The following is a 17,372-nucleotide window of genomic DNA, read 5'->3' on the forward strand; positions in this document are numbered from 1 at the left end:
TCGGATCGAGGGAGGATGGTCTTGGTGCCGGGGAAGGCTGGTGGCTTGCTGCCTGCTTTCTCCGGTACCATGTGGCGAGGGATGGTCTGGGTCGTGCTAACTCTTTCCACTATCTTTGGTTGCAGAACGAGTATCGATTGTGAATGTCGAGTTGTCGTTGTCGGGTCATCGGATGTTTCTCTCGGTCGATCAACATCAGCGATTGTTATGGGACAGCATTATTTGCATATTGGATGTATTGAATGTACTGAATGTCAAATACAACATCACTCGGCCATTGACGCTTCATCGGAACCACTCTGCAAGTCCACTCTTTGGCATCGTGGTGGTTGGGATGGATGGTGGGCGGGGCGGTTTGCTTGATTTTCTGCATGTTCGGTGTTGTGATATAGCTATTGGATTTGGCATTTCGGAGGCCCTTGGGGATCAGGACCTTCCAACCTTCCGAGTTCTTTGAGTCTGTAGATGGCATCTTGGAAACCCTGGTCGGCGGACTTGCGCCACCAGAAAACGGTGGTGTCAATGTTCTTGGGGACACCTTCACCATATCTGTAGCAGTCGCCGAGATAATGTTGTCCGTATCGATTGCCCTGTTCGGCCGACTTGAGGAACCACTCGACTGCCTTGTGTTTGTCCTCGGTAACTCCACGTCCACAGAGATAGCAATTACCAACCCACCACTGGCCGTACGAGTTGCCTTGGTCAGCCGACCTGCTGAACCACTCGAATGCCTTCTTGTGGTCCTTCGATACTCCCCCGCCAAAGGAGTAGCAAATTCCGATCCACAACTGACTGTCGCTGTGTCCATCGTTGGCGAGTTGCTCAAAGATGCCAGCTGCCTTCTTCTTGTCCTCGGTGGTTCCGAATCCAAGGGACAGACACACAGCCATGAGATATCTGCAAAGCCAGTCACGGTCCGATCCGAGCTGGCATAACTCAAAGAACTTGCGGAAAGCGGGTGAGTCGGACTTGGTGTCGTTCCAATACGCTGCCAGACACTCGCCTTCCCCAAGCTTGAACTTATCCGATTGGTTATCTCGGATGATCTTGACACCTTTCTGCTCGTCGCGCACGGTACCCCGACCGAGGTAGTGCATCCACCCGACCATGTGCGTGGCAATGGGCTTGATGACTGGGTCGGTGGATTGGGTGCTGACTTCATGCCAGTAGTTGAAGGCAGTTTCATCGCTCTGTTCGACACCATGGCCGATGAACGAGAACCATCCTCGGAGGAACACGATGTGGAGTCGACCGTCTTCGTTGGCCTGATCTGCGGCCTTGGAATACCACTCAATGGCCGTGTCGTAGCTTTGTTCGACACCTTCGCCGATCTCGTAGCATCGGCCAAGAGCTACCTGAGCCCGAGGAATTCCACGATCTGCAGGACCACGGTATAGCTCCGCGGCCTTAGTGTGATCTTTGTCGACTTCAATTCCGTTGAGATAAAACCCAGCGAGGTCGTACTGGGCCCTTGAATGGCCACCTTTGGCTGCATTCTCCAGAAAGCGGAAGATTTGCTGGAGGACGCTTTGCCTCTTGGATCGTTCCATGTAGGGTTGCCCTTCAACCTCGATTTGAAGGATCCTTGCCAGGAAATATGATGCGGCAGCATTGCCATGCTCTGCCTGAGCAACGAGCCAGGATCGATCAGCTGTCTCTTGATCATCACAGTGCAGCGAGATGGCAATCTGGTCGCTCGGTGTGAGGCCGATCTTTATCTGTCCGTCTGGATGACACAGTCCTGCATTCTGGCACCAACGGTGGAAGCGAGGCACCTTGGAGCTCAGGAGGGGTCGGGCTCGTTTGCATACTCTGAGCAGGATCTTGATGGTGCTGTGATCAATCGCAAGCTGGAAGCTGTCGTTGCAGCAGACGATGGTGAAGATGTCTGGGTTGGGTTCGAGTGAGAGTTGGGTGATATCGGGAATCGACGAGGTTGTTCTGGCTTCAGCTTGGCTTTGGTGGGTGGCAGATGATGCCGTGTTTGAAGCAGGCTCGTTCATGCTTGCCATGTTGAACGGGGAGACAGCGGGAAAGGAGAGAAGCGGGTGGGTGTTGGCGAAATGTGGGAGACGGCGAGGGAAGAGGGTGAAAGCGGGCGACGAGCGAATAAAAAGCAGGCAGGACCCGAGCCACGCCACCCGGTATCATTGGCGGTGACACGGTTTCAGATGCGCGACACACGAGCGCAGCAGGTGCCAAATCGAGATGGGATTGGGTGGGCTTGTGCAAGGCTTGCCTGGCGGGTAAACGGGTAAACTCGGCGATGGTAGTACAGGTGGATTCTGCTGGTTCTGAGCGAGTCATTGTTACTGTGAGGTCGTGATTTCTTGTATCACCATTGTATCGCCTATATTCCGCGCGACCGAGGAGCAGGGATCTCGCATCCCGATTGGCTCGGGTGTGCTGCGCAAGGTCACCCTTCTCCCATTTGGTTCGAATCGAATCGAATCCAACCAGATCCGTGGTCACGTGGACGATTCCTGTGATGTCGCGACCCAGCGCAAAAATCACGCAGTCGTGTGGGCCATATGGTGCGAGAAGGTGAAGCTTTGAAGTAGCGTTTGCAGGCGCTCAGAAGTGGCCAAATTTTAGTTCGCCCATATGAGTAAAAATTGTCACTATGAGTCATATATTCGAACCGGCTCGAGCCATAGGTGTCAATAGCAGTTCTGTGCTCCCCACCCCCGTGCTTCTGTCAGTATCCCGGTCACTTTCTGCATCACAATTCGGTTCGCATTCAGAGTCTGTGTCATCTGCACCGTCCCTGCTCAGTGCGGCATCGACAGTATGATAGGTTTTCCGGTGGGAGGTGTACCTTTTCCTTACATATGCCTGGATCTCAGTCAATGCAATGCCTCGTCTGTAAGCACGCATGTACCTCCATGTTGTCCTTGCATGCCTTCGGACTCGTCTGATATCTTCTACTTTCCGCAGGGCTATTGGAAGTAACCTCACGAGATTTTGGAAACTGTTGAAGCACATATCTTTGGTGTATCGCTTGGCGTCGCACCAAAATCGTTCGATGAAGTTCAGCTCGCAGTGGAACTTGGGGAGAAAGATAACCTTGTGGCCTCGACTGTGAATGGTCTCGTCAATCCATGGCTCTTGTTTCTGGAAGTCTGGCTGGACCTTCATCAGGTGCCTGGCACAACAAGGGGTGCGTGTTGGGCCATCAGAGTTCTCGGTTTCTTCGGAGGTTCTCTTGCACGTCAGTGTCAGACCATCTTCCCAGAGCCCTCGTTCCTCTAGCCCGATGTAAAGTCCTTTGGGCTGCCCTGCCCATTGTCGCTCGAGGGAGTCCTGAAGAGGATCGTTGGTTAGATCATATTGGCTCCGTTTTTGTCAATTCATTTATCGAATCAATCATATTACCTCGTGCATTTCACCGTCCATTTGTTCCGGAAAGCACATCGCCTGAGGAATGTTATCTGGCCCGAAGGATGTAGGCCGGAACTTCTTTCCTGTTCCTGGCCAGAGTGACTCAGCTCTGAGAGCGTCGTCAGCGAAGGCCCGGTGGTTGGATGAGTTGTCAAACTGAAACAGTGCAAAACAATTGGGATGCATCCGTTCAAATATAGGGATGGCTTCCTCGAGTTATTCAGTTAAATTTCGGCATGTCCACCAGTTTTGACGCCCAGGCCTGATGATCTTGGTCGAGTCGTCGTTGTCGTCGATCTTCAATAGACCATGACATTCACATAGAAATGCACTGACCATGAGGCTTGATCCCAGGCCTTTTGGTTTCAGTCTGCATTCGCCCTTCCGTTGCCATGAGTAGTTGGTTGATTCATTGGTGTAAAAAGTGCTCTCGTCATATGTGACGAGGACGATGCGAGGCAGGGATTTACATTTCGGGGAAGTTCCTCTTGAAGATCCGTCCCAACGTATCGAGTCATACGTCGTCTATAAATTTTCATCTTCTGGAGGTACGCACGGCGATAATCGACAACATCGCTACGCTCGTGTCCATCTACATATACCCCTTTCTTGTCCCTGGTCTTATTGTAGTCAAGGTGCTTCATCCAACGCAAGGCAGTGCGGTATGATATTTTGCCGTGTTTGAGCCGATATCTTCGAAGGTTCCTCTCCGTTTTGAGCTTTTTCAATATTTTTCTATTGACAAACTTGGCGAACTTCACCGGGCTGCACTGCTTGTTATCACTCAGATATTCCAAGCACATTTCCGCAACTGTTTTATCCGACAACAGGGATGTCTCTCTTGGGTGAAGCAACGTATATGTATCAGGAATATATCCTGTCTTCAAATACTCAGTCGCTGCTTTCCTTATGATCCGACTGAAATATGGCAACGACTTTCCCATAGCAAGTTGACGGGCGACTTCGACACCGATCTTAGCGACCGTGAGTTCCGTGTTTCTTCGTTTCTCTCGAAGGTAGAGGTATATAGCATGGTGCATAACCGTCTTTCTATAGTTGGGTTCTTTCCAAGAGATGTGTTTGCACATCGTGCGCATGTCTCACTTCTGAGGTGCCCGATGGCCGAGTCGATTTCCATCGATATCTGTTGTTCAAAGTCGGTGGATTCCGTGTCGTCTGAGGACACCGACTCCTGATCACCATCAATTTCGAATATCACATTGGAAGGGGCCTCGTCGGACGGCTCGTTTCTTTCGTAATTTCTCATGCCAGTGGAGACTCCAGCCGCCTGATGACCGTCATCCAGGTCAATGACTTGAGCATCCCACATCCGGACTGGATAGCAGCCATCCAAGCCCACGATGTAATCGGAGGGGAATTTGGGTGGTGGATGGTCAGCGTCAATATCGAAGACTTGCAAATTGCTGTCCTCGATTGTTCTTTCAAAGGAAGTTTGGGCTGCCGCTTTACATTGGGAACCGAAGTATTCGGGAATCGTTTTGGAGGAACCGTGCTGCAAGGCCCGGGAACGCGACTCGGCATTGGCTCGTCGCTGATTTCTTTCTGAATTTCCAACATAAGGCCGTCGTCGATCTTTGACAGGAGGTTCGGGAAAGGAGGACGGGAAACGGATCGGCCACGCGAGCAACGGATGCTCTGACTGACGAGGAGCCGGGCGTGGTTGAGGTTCAGTGCCGTTGATGAGAACAGAACAATCATGATCGATATCGACTGCGGGAGCCCAGCTCGTAGCTGAAGTATCCATGGTTTCATCGGCATCCAGATCGTAAACTATGATTTTTCTGTCTGGTTGAGCATTCTCTGGTCTCGCCAAGGAGGCGCCAGATGCATTCTTGTCCTGGAGAGGCGGGAGTTCGCGAGCTGGTTGCGTGCTGACGTCGAGGAGAGATTGTGTTAATGTGACTAGATCTCCTCAACTCGGCCCGAAAAACTGCATTTCGGAGGGCAGTTTCTCTAGCCTTCTGAAATCGCTTTTTATTCCTGGATGTTCGTCCCATGATGAGGATGCGTTGGTGATGGGCGATCGACGAGAGACACCGGCTATATAGGAGGCGAGGAGGTCTGAGTTGGAGGGAGGTGAGCAAGGAGGGACGCGCGTTAACGCGCTTGGATTGTGTGACCGAAAGCGTGTATTGTGCGCGGCACCGGCCAGTTTTTGAGTCATCATTATTAAAATGACCTCATTTTGAACGCCAATATCTCACCAGGATGATGTGTTATGAGGGAATGCTTCGTGCCGAACGAGAGCATGATCGATTCTGAGTCGTTTAACAAGGTCATCGCCGTTCGAAAGAAAATGCGGCTGCGCATATTATTCCAGGACCAATAGGCGTCGGAAATACAAGATTCACCTGCACGCACCATACGAGCAGCTGATGGCCGATACCGCCGCGCAAATCGAGACCCTCCATACAGAGCAGCAAACCCGCGACGAAGCCAGTGCCAACGAACTGCAAAAGTTGAATGAAGCGCACTCGGGCTGTGCGCTGACCCACAAGGCCATTCAGGACAAGCTGGACACCCTCACCCAAACGCACAATGCCACGCGGCAGCAGGCCGCAGAACTGCGCGACTCCCTCACTACGTGCCAAATGATGATCGGGACATTGGAGATTGAGAACGATTCCTTGGAAGCGCAGATCAAGAAAAATGCCCAGGCCATGGAAGAGTTGGCGGAGCAGCACAAAGCGAGTCAGTCGGAGGCAGAAACCAAGCAGCAGGAGCTTGACGCAGAAAACACCAGGCTTGCACAAGAGCTATCGGAGCTGAACCAAAGGTTGGGTGATGCGCAGAGCGAGCTCTAGGACAGCCAAACCCGGGCGAAAGAGTACGAGGGCGAGATCGCACGATTCAAGGAGCAAATCGCGAGTCTCCAGGACGATGTGGAGAGTGCCGGCGCTGCGTCAGAGGAAGCCGCAGCTGCTACAGCTGAGATGATGGCAGAGGTGGATGAACTGGTAGGAAAGCTTAACGAATGCACTCAGCAAGCAACGAGGTACACCACACAGATCGAGACACTCGAGGAGCAGTCAAAGGCGTGCCAAGAGCAACTCGACGGCAAAAGCCAGGAGAAGGAGAGACTCCAGAACGACATGGACACGGCGGTGCAAGAACATGAAGCGAAACATGCAGTTCTCTTGGATGAGCAGAGTGCACTGAAAGCAAGGGTGAAGGAGTAGGAGGAAGAGCTTCAGAATCAGCAAGCGACGTTGGAAGCGAAAGTGAGAGGGTTGGAGGCAGAGCTACTCGACCGGGACAACAAGATCAAGCAACTGGAGGAGGAACTGGGAGGTGTTGAGCAGCGGCAAAAGCCATCGACAACGGTCTCTGAAACAATGACAGATGAGCCGGTGGTCTTGGCAGATGCATCCACCGCCACCAGCATGGGGGCACCGGCCGGCAGCCCTATGGCAACGGCAGAACGGGTGGCGGAACTGGAGGGTCTCAACAGAGAACTCGCGGTGCTGAATGGCCAGTGGAAAGCGGCAGGTCGTGGGGGGTTTTTTTTTTTGTTACTATAGTCAACTTTATTCAAGAAGACAAGCCATCAGGTCCAACAGGTTGGTACCCCGGCACGTTGAGTACACAGGCAAGCCTATTTACTCCTGTTGCAGCCTAGTGCTGCCTCAGCTGCCCACAAGGTCTGAGACCAAGCGGGTGAACACATTTTCAAGCAGTTCCCACAAGGGAACAGCAGGATCGAGGGGAGGTCGGGGTGGTGGAAGTGACAAGTGCTGGCACTATACTACGCTGTGATGAGGGTGCAGGGAGAGACTGCAAGGGCGGGACTACACTGGGTGTGGGAGTGGGTGGTGGTGCGGGGTGTGCACCAAGTGCGAATGCTCGGAAGGCAGTGCGGGGAGCGGGTACATGAGCAGCAAGCGATCCAAGTGCGGGAGGGGTGCGACTGCGAGGGGGAGTGCGATCGAAAGAGAGCAGGTCCAGCAGCTTGTCCACTGGTCCCACTCCGGCTATACCACTTTCCACCCAAGTCGGGTGGGCCGTCTTGAGGGCTGCGACCTTGCGGACCAGGACTTGATGCGGATCCACACACTGCTGTGCGTGGGTCCTGGTCAAGTCGATCCCGGATCCGTGTCGAGCCAGGTTCTTGCACTTGCGGTATCCAAACCTGAAGTGGCCTGGGAGAGCACCGAGTCGCCATCGGACCATGAACATGAGCATGACCATGGATCCTTGGTACCCGCGAGCCTCCCAGAGTCCCGACATCTTGGTCGACGGGGTGCAGGCGGCGGTGAGCTGCTTGGAGCGGTCGAAGCCGTTCTTCATGTGGTCCTCGAAGATGAGGGTCTTGATCGGGACGGGCTGGGGTCGGGGCGGTCCGGGCGGCGGCGGCTGGTGTCGGGTCTTGCCTCGGTAGATCTCCGTGGCCGTGAGGGAGTGGTCGGCCTCTTGTCGGCGGACCACCATGGCCCAGTGCGGATCGGCTCGGACTCCTTGGCCGAGGAACTGGTCGGGGTGGTACGGCGCAATGATCTTGTTGCGCAGGATCATCGACAGCATCTTGTCGCCGTCAGAGACTTGGTCGTCCCAGCGGGCCCAGTTCTGAAGGGCCAGCATCTTGACACGGACCGACATCTTGGGAAGGCCGCAGTTGAGGTGCATGGCACCGACGGGAGTGCCGGGACCGACGCGGAACATGGTGCGGAGGGCCGTCATCTGGGCGTCGTCGAGGCGGTCGCGCAGAGCCGGGTCCGGGATGTCCATGGCCATCCCGTATTCGAGGGTCGGCCGCACAAAGGTCTTGTAGACCTGGGTGATGGTCTTGGCCGAGACCTTGCCGAGGGTGATGCCAAGTCCAACCACGGTGTCGGTGACCATGTGGACCTTGCGGAGAAGCTTTTTTTTTTTTTGTTACTATAGTCAACTTTATTCAAGAAGACAAGCCATCAGGTCCAACAGGTTGGTACCCCGGCACGTTGAGTACACAGGCAAGCCTATTTACTCCTGTTGCAGCCTAGTGCTGCCTCAGCTGCCCACAAGGTCTGAGACCAAGCGGGTGAACACATTTTCGAGCAGTTCCCACAAGGGAACAGCAGGATCGAGGGGGGGTCGGGGTGGAGGAATGACAAGTGCTGACACTATACTACGCTGTGATGAGGGTGCAGGGAGAGACTGCAAGGGTGGGACTACACTGGGTGTGGGAGTGGGTGGTGGTGCTGGGTGTGCACCAAGTGCGAATGCTCGGAAGGCAGTGCGGGGAGCGGGTACATGAGCAGCAAGTGATCCAAGTGCGGGAGGGGTGCGACTGCGAGGGGGAGTGCGATCGAAACTGAGCAGGTCCAGCAGCTTGTCCACTGGTCCCACTCCGGCTATACCACTTTCCACCCAAGTCGGGTGGGCCGTCTTGAGGGCTGCGACCTTGCGGACCAGGACTTGATGCGGATCCACACACTGCTGTGCGTGGGTCCTGGTCAAGTCGATCCCGGATCCGTGTCGAGCCAGGTTCTTGCACTTGCGGTAGCCAAATCTGAAGTGGCCTGGGAGAGCACCGAGTCGCCATCGGACCATGAACATGAGCATGATCATGGATCCTTGGTACCCGCGAGCCTCCCAGAGTCCCGACATCTTGGTCGACGGGGTGCAGGCGGCGGTGAGCTGCTTGGAGCGGTCGAAGCCGTTCTTCATGTGGTCCTCGAAGATGAGGGTCTTGATCGGGACGGGCTGGGGTCGGGGCGGTCCGGGCGGCGGCGGCTGGTGTCGGGTCTTGCCTCGGTAGATCTCCGTGGCCGTGAGGGAGTGGTCGGCCTCTTGTCGGCGGACCACCATGGCCCAGTGCGGATCGGCTCGGACTCCTTGGCCGAGGAACTGGTCGGGGTGGTAGGGCGCAATGATCTTGTTGCGCAGGATCATCGACAGCATCTTGTCGCCGTCAGAGACTTGGTCGTCCCAGCGGGCCCAGTTCTGCAGGGCCAGCATCTTGACACGGACCGACATCTTGGGAAGGCCGCAGTTGAGGTGCATGGCACCGACGGGAGTGCCGGGGCCGACGCGGAACATGGTGCGGAGGGCCGTCATCTGGGCGTCGTCGAGGCGGTCGCGCAGAGCTGGGTCGGGGATGTCCATGGCCATCCCGTATTCGAGGGTCGGCCGCACAAAGGTCTTGTAGACCTGGGTGATGGTCTTGGCCGAGACCTTGCCGAGGGTGATGCCGAGTCCAACCACGGTGTCGGTGACCATGTGGACCTTGCGGAGGAGCTTGTCGAACTGGAGGTCCGGGCGGAATCCGTCAATGTCGACCATGACACCGAGGTAGCGGAACTGGAGGACCTTGGGCAGCTCGGTGCCGTACAGCTTGGCGGGATGGAGCTGGTCGACGTTGCAGGCCGAGTACAGCACCTCGCACTTGGGAGGCGAGAAGCGGTACCGGTTGTCGATGCTGTGGCGTTCGCAGATATCCAGCATGGCCTGGGTGCGGCCAGCCGGACAGATGAGGACACCGTCATCGGCAAACCAGAGCGAGTTGACCCGGAGACGGTGGTGGCGACTCGAGGCAAGCACAAGTCCGTCCTCGGCTCGGAGCAGTCCAGGCAGGTCGTCAATGTGGGCACTGAACAGAAGGGGACTCAGGACCGAGCCTTGGATGAGACCCTTCTGCAGCCACACAGGCTGCGACGTGCGGCCCTTGCTGGCGACGCGGACAAGAGTGCGGTCGAACATGGCCCTGAGGACCCCGACGGCGACCGGACCAGCACCTCGGGTGGCGATCTTGTCCCAGAGGCGCTCCCGCCAGACAGTGTCGTAGGCGGCCTTGATGTCGAGGAAGACCAGGCTGTACTCGTCGTCGCGGATCTTGTTCATGCGGACAAGAGCGTCGAGCGAGTACACCTGGTCGAGGGTGCCTCGGTCCGGGCGGAAGCCTCCCTGGGCAATGTCCATGATGCCGATCTCGCGGGTGAGGAACGGCAGCAGGACTCGCTCGGCGATCTTGCGGAGGACCTGGGTCAACCCGATGGGCCGGTACATGGCCGGATCGAGGATCGAACCCTTGTTCTTGTAGACCGGGTGGATCAGGACAGTGTTCCACTCGGTCGGGACGACGGAGGCCTTGAGGGCGGCCAGCAGGATGGCCCGGAGCCAGGGAGCGACCACGGGAGCGACAGGGTGCAGCATCTCGGCCTTGATCTTGTCCGGGCCGGAAGACTTGCGCTTGGGGGACTTGACGATGGCATCGGCCACCTCGTCCGACGACAATCGGGGAATGGAGCGGTCCTCGGGGAGCAGGCGCGGAACAGTGTCCAGGGGTCTTGGGCCGACGGTCCGGTCAAAGGCGGCACCGGGGGTGTCCTGGGAGTGCGAGGAGACCTTGCCGTAGTGGACCACAAGTCGCTCGAGGGCCTCGTCCGAGTTGTCAAAGTGGAAGGCGTCGTCGAGCTCCTTGCGCTTCTTCATGGCGGCCAGGGACTTGGCGACCTCGGAAGCGTTGAGGGAGTGCAGCTTGTTCATGGCCAGGGTCTCGGCTGCTCGGCGGGACTGGACGATGAGGTTCTTTTCTTGTTTGCGGACAGCGCGGAGTTCGGCGCGCTTGTCCTCGGCGACGCGGAGGGAGAGCCCGGGCAACTTGAGCTGGTAGATGAGATCGCGGCGCCTCTCGCGAAGCTGCCGCATCTCGGGGATCAGGGCCGGGTCCTTCCAGACGGTCTTGATGGAAGCCTTGCCGATGGTGGAGTCGGCAGCGGTGGTGATCAGGGCGATCATGATGGACCAGGCGCGGTCGATGCAGTCCTGGGCCGCACTCTCCGAGATCGGAATGACCGATCCCCTTGAGATTGGCCGGAGTGCAGCCTGGATGCGCTGCAGACCGCGTTCGCGCTCGTCCAGCAGCGCCAAGAGGTACTGGGCGCGGACGGCAGGATCCTCGAGCTGGGCGATCTTCCACTGCCATTGGTCGACCTTTGGGTAGTACTTTGGCTGTACCCGCAGAGTCGCCCAGATGGGGAAGTGGTCGGACTGGCCACGGAAGGCACCGGCAGTGTCGACCTGCAGCAGCGGGTCGTTGTTGGCCTGGCGATGCGACACAAAGATGTAGTCGATCGTTGTCCAGCTGGGACCCCGCTGCCGGGTGTGGGTCGGGATCACAGCTGGAGGCACAACGCGGAGACCGGCGCGGGAGACAGTGTCCTCGAGGATCTTCTCCCTGCCACGGAGCGGCGTGGGCAGTCCGCTCAGGGCACTGAGGTGGGCATTGAAGTCACCCACCACAATGACCTGGGCGTCGGGGAGGGCGGCCTTGGTGTGGATCGACTGGAGGGCCTCGCGGTAGTCGTCCAGCTTGAGGCTCGGGGACAGGTAGAAGTTGCCGATGTGGATGACGTGTTTGTATGTCACCCACATGGCGTCGCCCTTGTCGCTGACTTCAATGTTGGTGAAGTCGTGCGGGTCGATCCTGGCCGGGTTGTAGAGGATGGCGATGCCTCTACCGGCGCGGCAACGGGGACCAGGGACCTTGACGGCATAGCCACAGAGAGGGCTGCGGGGTTCGAGGTCGGCGAGGGTTTCTTGGACACCGACAAAGTCGATGTCGTTGGTGTCGATGAGGTTCTTGAGTTCAACGTCGTTGACGTTGATGCCACAGACATTGAAGGAAGCGACGGTCAGGGATGTCTGGGCCCTGCCGCCTCCCTGCGAGGGGTGTGGATTCATTGGAGTCGTGCAGCGCTGCTGCTGGCCCGGGGGCCCTCTCCTTCAGAGTCAGTGTCCATGACGGACAGCGGGACTCTGTAGGCGGGGTGAGGCTTGCTGGGCTTTGACGAGGCACCAGCGGCGGGGGCAGCAGCAGCAGCGACAGCAACGACAACGGCAGGGGCAGCGGTAGCGGCAGCGGCAGAGGCAGACGACGAGGCAGCGGCAGCGGCAGAACCAGGGACCTTGGGGACGGCGGTGATGTCCGCCCGCTTGACCTCCTTGCCGGATAGGGCCTTCTTGAGGAGCGAGTCGTACTCGTCGCGGTACTCCTCGGGGATGCGCATCTGGATGCAGCGGCGGACAGGGGCGGTCTTGGCCTTGGCTGCCTGGCGGAGGGACTTTGCCATAAAGTTCTTGATGGCATCGGATCGGGACAGGGCCAGTCCATGGTGCTTGAGACCATGGATGACGTCGTAGGCCGGTACGACCCTGACCCTGCCATGTGTGGACGACAGCGACTCCAGACGGGCACCAAGGTCGGCCTTGTTGGATTTGTCGCGGACAAGGACCTCCATGACCGTGGCCTCAGGGAAGTTGATCTCGGCCAACTCCCTGGTGTCGATGCCGCATCGCTTGAGGTTGCGGCGGACACTGCCGAGGTCGCCACAGCGGATGCCCTTTTTTTTTTTTTTGTTACTATAGTCAACTTTATTCAAGAAGACAAGCCATCAGGTCCAACAGGTTGGTACCCCGGCACGTTGAGTACACAGGCAAGCCTATTTACTCCTGTTGCAGCCTAGTGCTGCCTCAGCTGCCCACAAGGTCTGAGACCAAGCGGGTGAACACATTTTCGAGCAGTTCCCACAAGGGAACAGCAGGATCGAGGGGGGGTCGGGGTGGAGGAATGACAAGTGCTGACACTATACTACGCTGTGATGAGGGTGCAGGGAGAGACTGCAAGGGTGGGACTACACTGGGTGTGGGAGTGGGTGGTGGTGCTGGGTGTGCACCAAGTGCGAATGCTCGGAAGGCAGTGCGGGGAGCGGGTACATGAGCAGCAAGTGATCCAAGTGCGGGAGGGGTGCGACTGCGAGGGGGAGTGCGATCGAAACTGAGCAGGTCCAGCAGCTTGTCCACTGGTCCCACTCCGGCTATACCACTTTCCACCCAAGTCGGGTGGGCCGTCTTGAGGGCTGCGACCTTGCGGACCAGGACTTGATGCGGATCCACACACTGCTGTGCGTGGGTCCTGGTCAAGTCGATCCCGGATCCGTGTCGAGCCAGGTTCTTGCACTTGCGGTAGCCAAATCTGAAGTGGCCTGGGAGAGCACCGAGTCGCCATCGGACCATGAACATGAGCATGATCATGGATCCTTGGTACCCGCGAGCCTCCCAGAGTCCCGACATCTTGGTCGACGGGGTGCAGGCGGCGGTGAGCTGCTTGGAGCGGTCGAAGCCGTTCTTCATGTGGTCCTCGAAGATGAGGGTCTTGATCGGGACGGGCTGGGGTCGGGGCGGTCCGGGCGGCGGCGGCTGGTGTCGGGTCTTGCCTCGGTAGATCTCCGTTTTTTTTTTTTTTTTGTTACTATAGTCAACTTTATTTAAGAAGACAAGCCATCAGGTTTTTTTTTTTTTGTTACTATAGTCAACTTTATTCAAGAAGACAAGCCATCAGGTCCAACAGGTTGGTACCCCGGCACGTTGAGTACACAGGCAAGCCTATTTACTCCTGTTGCAGCCTAGTGCTGCCTCAGCTGCCCACAAGGTCTGAGACCAAGCGGGTGAACACATTTTCGAGCAGTTCCCACAAGGGAACAGCAGGATCGAGGGGGGGTCGGGGTGGAGGAATGACAAGTGCTGACACTATACTACGCTGTGATGAGGGTGCAGGGAGAGACTGCAAGGGTGGGACTACACTGGGTGTGGGAGTGGGTGGTGGTGCTGGGTGTGCACCAAGTGCGAATGCTCGGAAGGCAGTGCGGGGAGCGGGTACATGAGCAGCAAGTGATCCAAGTGCGGGAGGGGTGCGACTGCGAGGGGGAGTGCGATCGAAACTGAGCAGGTCCAGCAGCTTGTCCACTGGTCCCACTCCGGCTATACCACTTTCCACCCAAGTCGGGTGGGCCGTCTTGAGGGCTGCGACCTTGCGGACCAGGACTTGATGCGGATCCACACACTGCTGTGCGTGGGTCCTGGTCAAGTCGATCCCGGATCCGTGTCGAGCCAGGTTCTTGCACTTGCGGTAGCCAAATCTGAAGTGGCCTGGGAGAGCACCGAGTCGCCATCGGACCATGAACATGAGCATGATCATGGATCCTTGGTACCCGCGAGCCTCCCAGAGTCCCGACATCTTGGTCGACGGGGTGCAGGCGGCGGTGAGCTGCTTGGAGCGGTCGAAGCCGTTCTTCATGTGGTCCTCGAAGATGAGGGTCTTGATCGGGACGGGCTGGGGTCGGGGCGGTCCGGGCGGCGGCGGCTGGTGTCGGGTCTTGCCTCGGTAGATCTCCGTGGCCGTGAGGGAGTGGTCGGCCTCTTGTCGGCGGACCACCATGGCCCAGTGCGGATCGGCTCGGACTCCTTGGCCGAGGAACTGGTCGGGGTGGTAGGGCGCAATGATCTTGTTGCGCAGGATCATCGACAGCATCTTGTCGCCGTCAGAGACTTGGTCGTCCCAGCGGGCCCAGTTCTGCAGGGCCAGCATCTTGACACGGACCGACATCTTGGGAAGGCCGCAGTTGAGGTGCATGGCACCGACGGGAGTGCCGGGGCCGACGCGGAACATGGTGCGGAGGGCCGTCATCTGGGCGTCGTCGAGGCGGTCGCGCAGAGCTGGGTCGGGGATGTCCATGGCCATCCCGTATTCGAGGGTCGGCCGCACAAAGGTCTTGTAGACCTGGGTGATGGTCTTGGCCGAGACCTTGCCGAGGGTGATGCCGAGTCCAACCACGGTGTCGGTGACCATGTGGACCTTGCGGAGGAGCTTGTCGAACTGGAGGTCCGGGCGGAATCCGTCAATGTCGACCATGACACCGAGGTAGCGGAACTGGAGGACCTTGGGCAGCTCGGTGCCGTACAGCTTGGCGGGATGGAGCTGGTCGACGTTGCAGGCCGAGTACAGCACCTCGCACTTGGGAGGCGAGAAGCGGTACCGGTTGTCGATGCTGTGGCGTTCGCAGATATCCAGCATGGCCTGGGTGCGGCCAGCCGGACAGATGAGGACACCGTCATCGGCAAACCAGAGCGAGTTGACCCGGAGACGGTGGTGGCGACTCGAGGCAAGCACAAGTCCGTCCTCGGCTCGGAGCAGTCCAGGCAGGTCGTCAATGTGGGCACTGAACAGAAGGGGACTCAGGACCGAGCCTTGGATGAGACCCTTCTGCAGCCACACAGGCTGCGACGTGCGGCCCTTGCTGGCGACGCGGACAAGAGTGCGGTCGAACATGGCCCTGAGGACCCCGACGGCGACCGGACCAGCACCTCGGGTGGCGATCTTGTCCCAGAGGCGCTCCCGCCAGACAGTGTCGTAGGCGGCCTTGATGTCGAGGAAGACCAGGCTGTACTCGTCGTCGCGGATCTTGTTCATGCGGACAAGAGCGTCGAGCGAGTACACCTGGTCGAGGGTGCCTCGGTCCGGGCGGAAGCCTCCCTGGGCAATGTCCATGATGCCGATCTCGCGGGTGAGGAACGGCAGCAGGACTCGCTCGGCGATCTTGCGGAGGACCTGGGTCAACCCGATGGGCCGGTACATGGCCGGATCGAGGATCGAACCCTTGTTCTTGTAGACCGGGTGGATCAGGACAGTGTTCCACTCGGTCGGGACGACGGAGGCCTTGAGGGCGGCCAGCAGGATGGCCCGGAGCCAGGGAGCGACCACGGGAGCGACAGGGTGCAGCATCTCGGCCTTGATCTTGTCCGGGCCGGAAGACTTGCGCTTGGGGGACTTGACGATGGCATCGGCCACCTCGTCCGACGACAATCGGGGAATGGAGCGGTCCTCGGGGAGCAGGCGCGGAACAGTGTCCAGGGGTCTTGGGCCGACGGTCCGGTCAAAGGCGGCACCGGGGGTGTCCTGGGAGTGCGAGGAGACCTTGCCGTAGTGGACCACAAGTCGCTCGAGGGCCTCGTCCGAGTTGTCAAAGTGGAAGGCGTCGTCGAGCTCCTTGCGCTTCTTCATGGCGGCCAGGGACTTGGCGACCTCGGAAGCGTTGAGGGAGTGCAGCTTGTTCATGGCCAGGGTCTCGGCTGCTCGGCGGGACTGGACGATGAGGTTCTTTTCTTGTTTGCGGACAGCGCGGAGTTCGGCGCGCTTGTCCTCGGCGACGCGGAGGGAGAGCCCGGGCAACTTGAGCTGGTAGATGAGATCGCGGCGCCTCTCGCGAAGCTGCCGCATCTCGGGGATCAGGGCCGGGTCCTTCCAGACGGTCTTGATGGAAGCCTTGCCGATGGTGGAGTCGGCAGCGGTGGTGATCAGGGCGATCATGATGGACCAGGCGCGGTCGATGCAGTCCTGGGCCGCACTCTCCGAGATCGGAATGACCGATCCCCTTGAGATTGGCCGGAGTGCAGCCTGGATGCGCTGCAGACCGCGTTCGCGCTCGTCCAGCAGCGCCAAGAGGTACTGGGCGCGGACGGCAGGATCCTCGAGCTGGGCGATCTTCCACTGCCATTGGTCGACCTTTGGGTAGTACTTTGGCTGTACCCGCAGAGTCGCCCAGATGGGGAAGTGGTCGGACTGGCCACGGAAGGCACCGGCAGTGTCGACCTGCAGCAGCGGGTCGTTGTTGGCCTGGCGATGCGACACAAAGATGTAGTCGATCGTTGTCCAGCTGGGACCCCGCTGCCGGGTGTGGGTCGGGATCACAGCTGGAGGCACAACGCGGAGACCGGCGCGGGAGACAGTGTCCTCGAGGATCTTCTCCCTGCCACGGAGCGGCGTGGGCAGTCCGCTCAGGGCACTGAGGTGGGCATTGAAGTCACCCACCACAATGACCTGGGCGTCGGGGAGGGCGGCCTTGGTGTGGATCGACTGGAGGGCCTCGCGGTAGTCGTCCAGCTTGAGGCTCGGGGACAGGTAGAAGTTGCCGATGTGGATGACGTGTTTGTATGTCACCCACATGGCGTCGCCCTTGTCGCTGACTTCAATGTTGGTGAAGTCGTGCGGGTCGATCCTGGCCGGGTTGTAGAGGATGGCGATGCCTCTACCGGCGCGGCAACGGGGACCAGGGACCTTGACGGCATAGCCACAGAGAGGGCTGCGGGGTTCGAGGTCGGCGAGGGTTTCTTGGACACCGACAAAGTCGATGTCGTTGGTGTCGATGAGGTTCTTG

The 17,372-nt window shown here is 58.4% G+C and overlaps 1 protein-coding gene across 1 annotated transcript; it reads right to left on the reverse strand.

Annotated features, from left to right (window-relative positions):
* Positions 1-392: 392 nt before the first annotated feature.
* On the reverse strand, positions 393-1,550 carry BJ171DRAFT_436381 (Sel1 repeat protein; the record flags this gene model as incomplete). The annotated part of the gene is made up of 2 exons (XM_053107955.1): positions 393-788; positions 1,239-1,550. The coding sequence occupies 2 exons, from the start codon at positions 1,548-1,550 to the stop codon at positions 393-395; spliced, it is 708 nt and encodes a 235-aa protein (XP_052961373.1).
* Positions 1,551-17,372: the final 15,822 nt, after the last annotated feature.

This window comes from Polychytrium aggregatum (genome assembly GCF_025602895.1).
Source record: "Polychytrium aggregatum strain JEL109 chromosome Unknown BJ171scaffold_339, whole genome shotgun sequence".
Classification (NCBI taxonomy): Eukaryota; Fungi; Chytridiomycota; class Chytridiomycetes; order Polychytriales; genus Polychytrium; species Polychytrium aggregatum.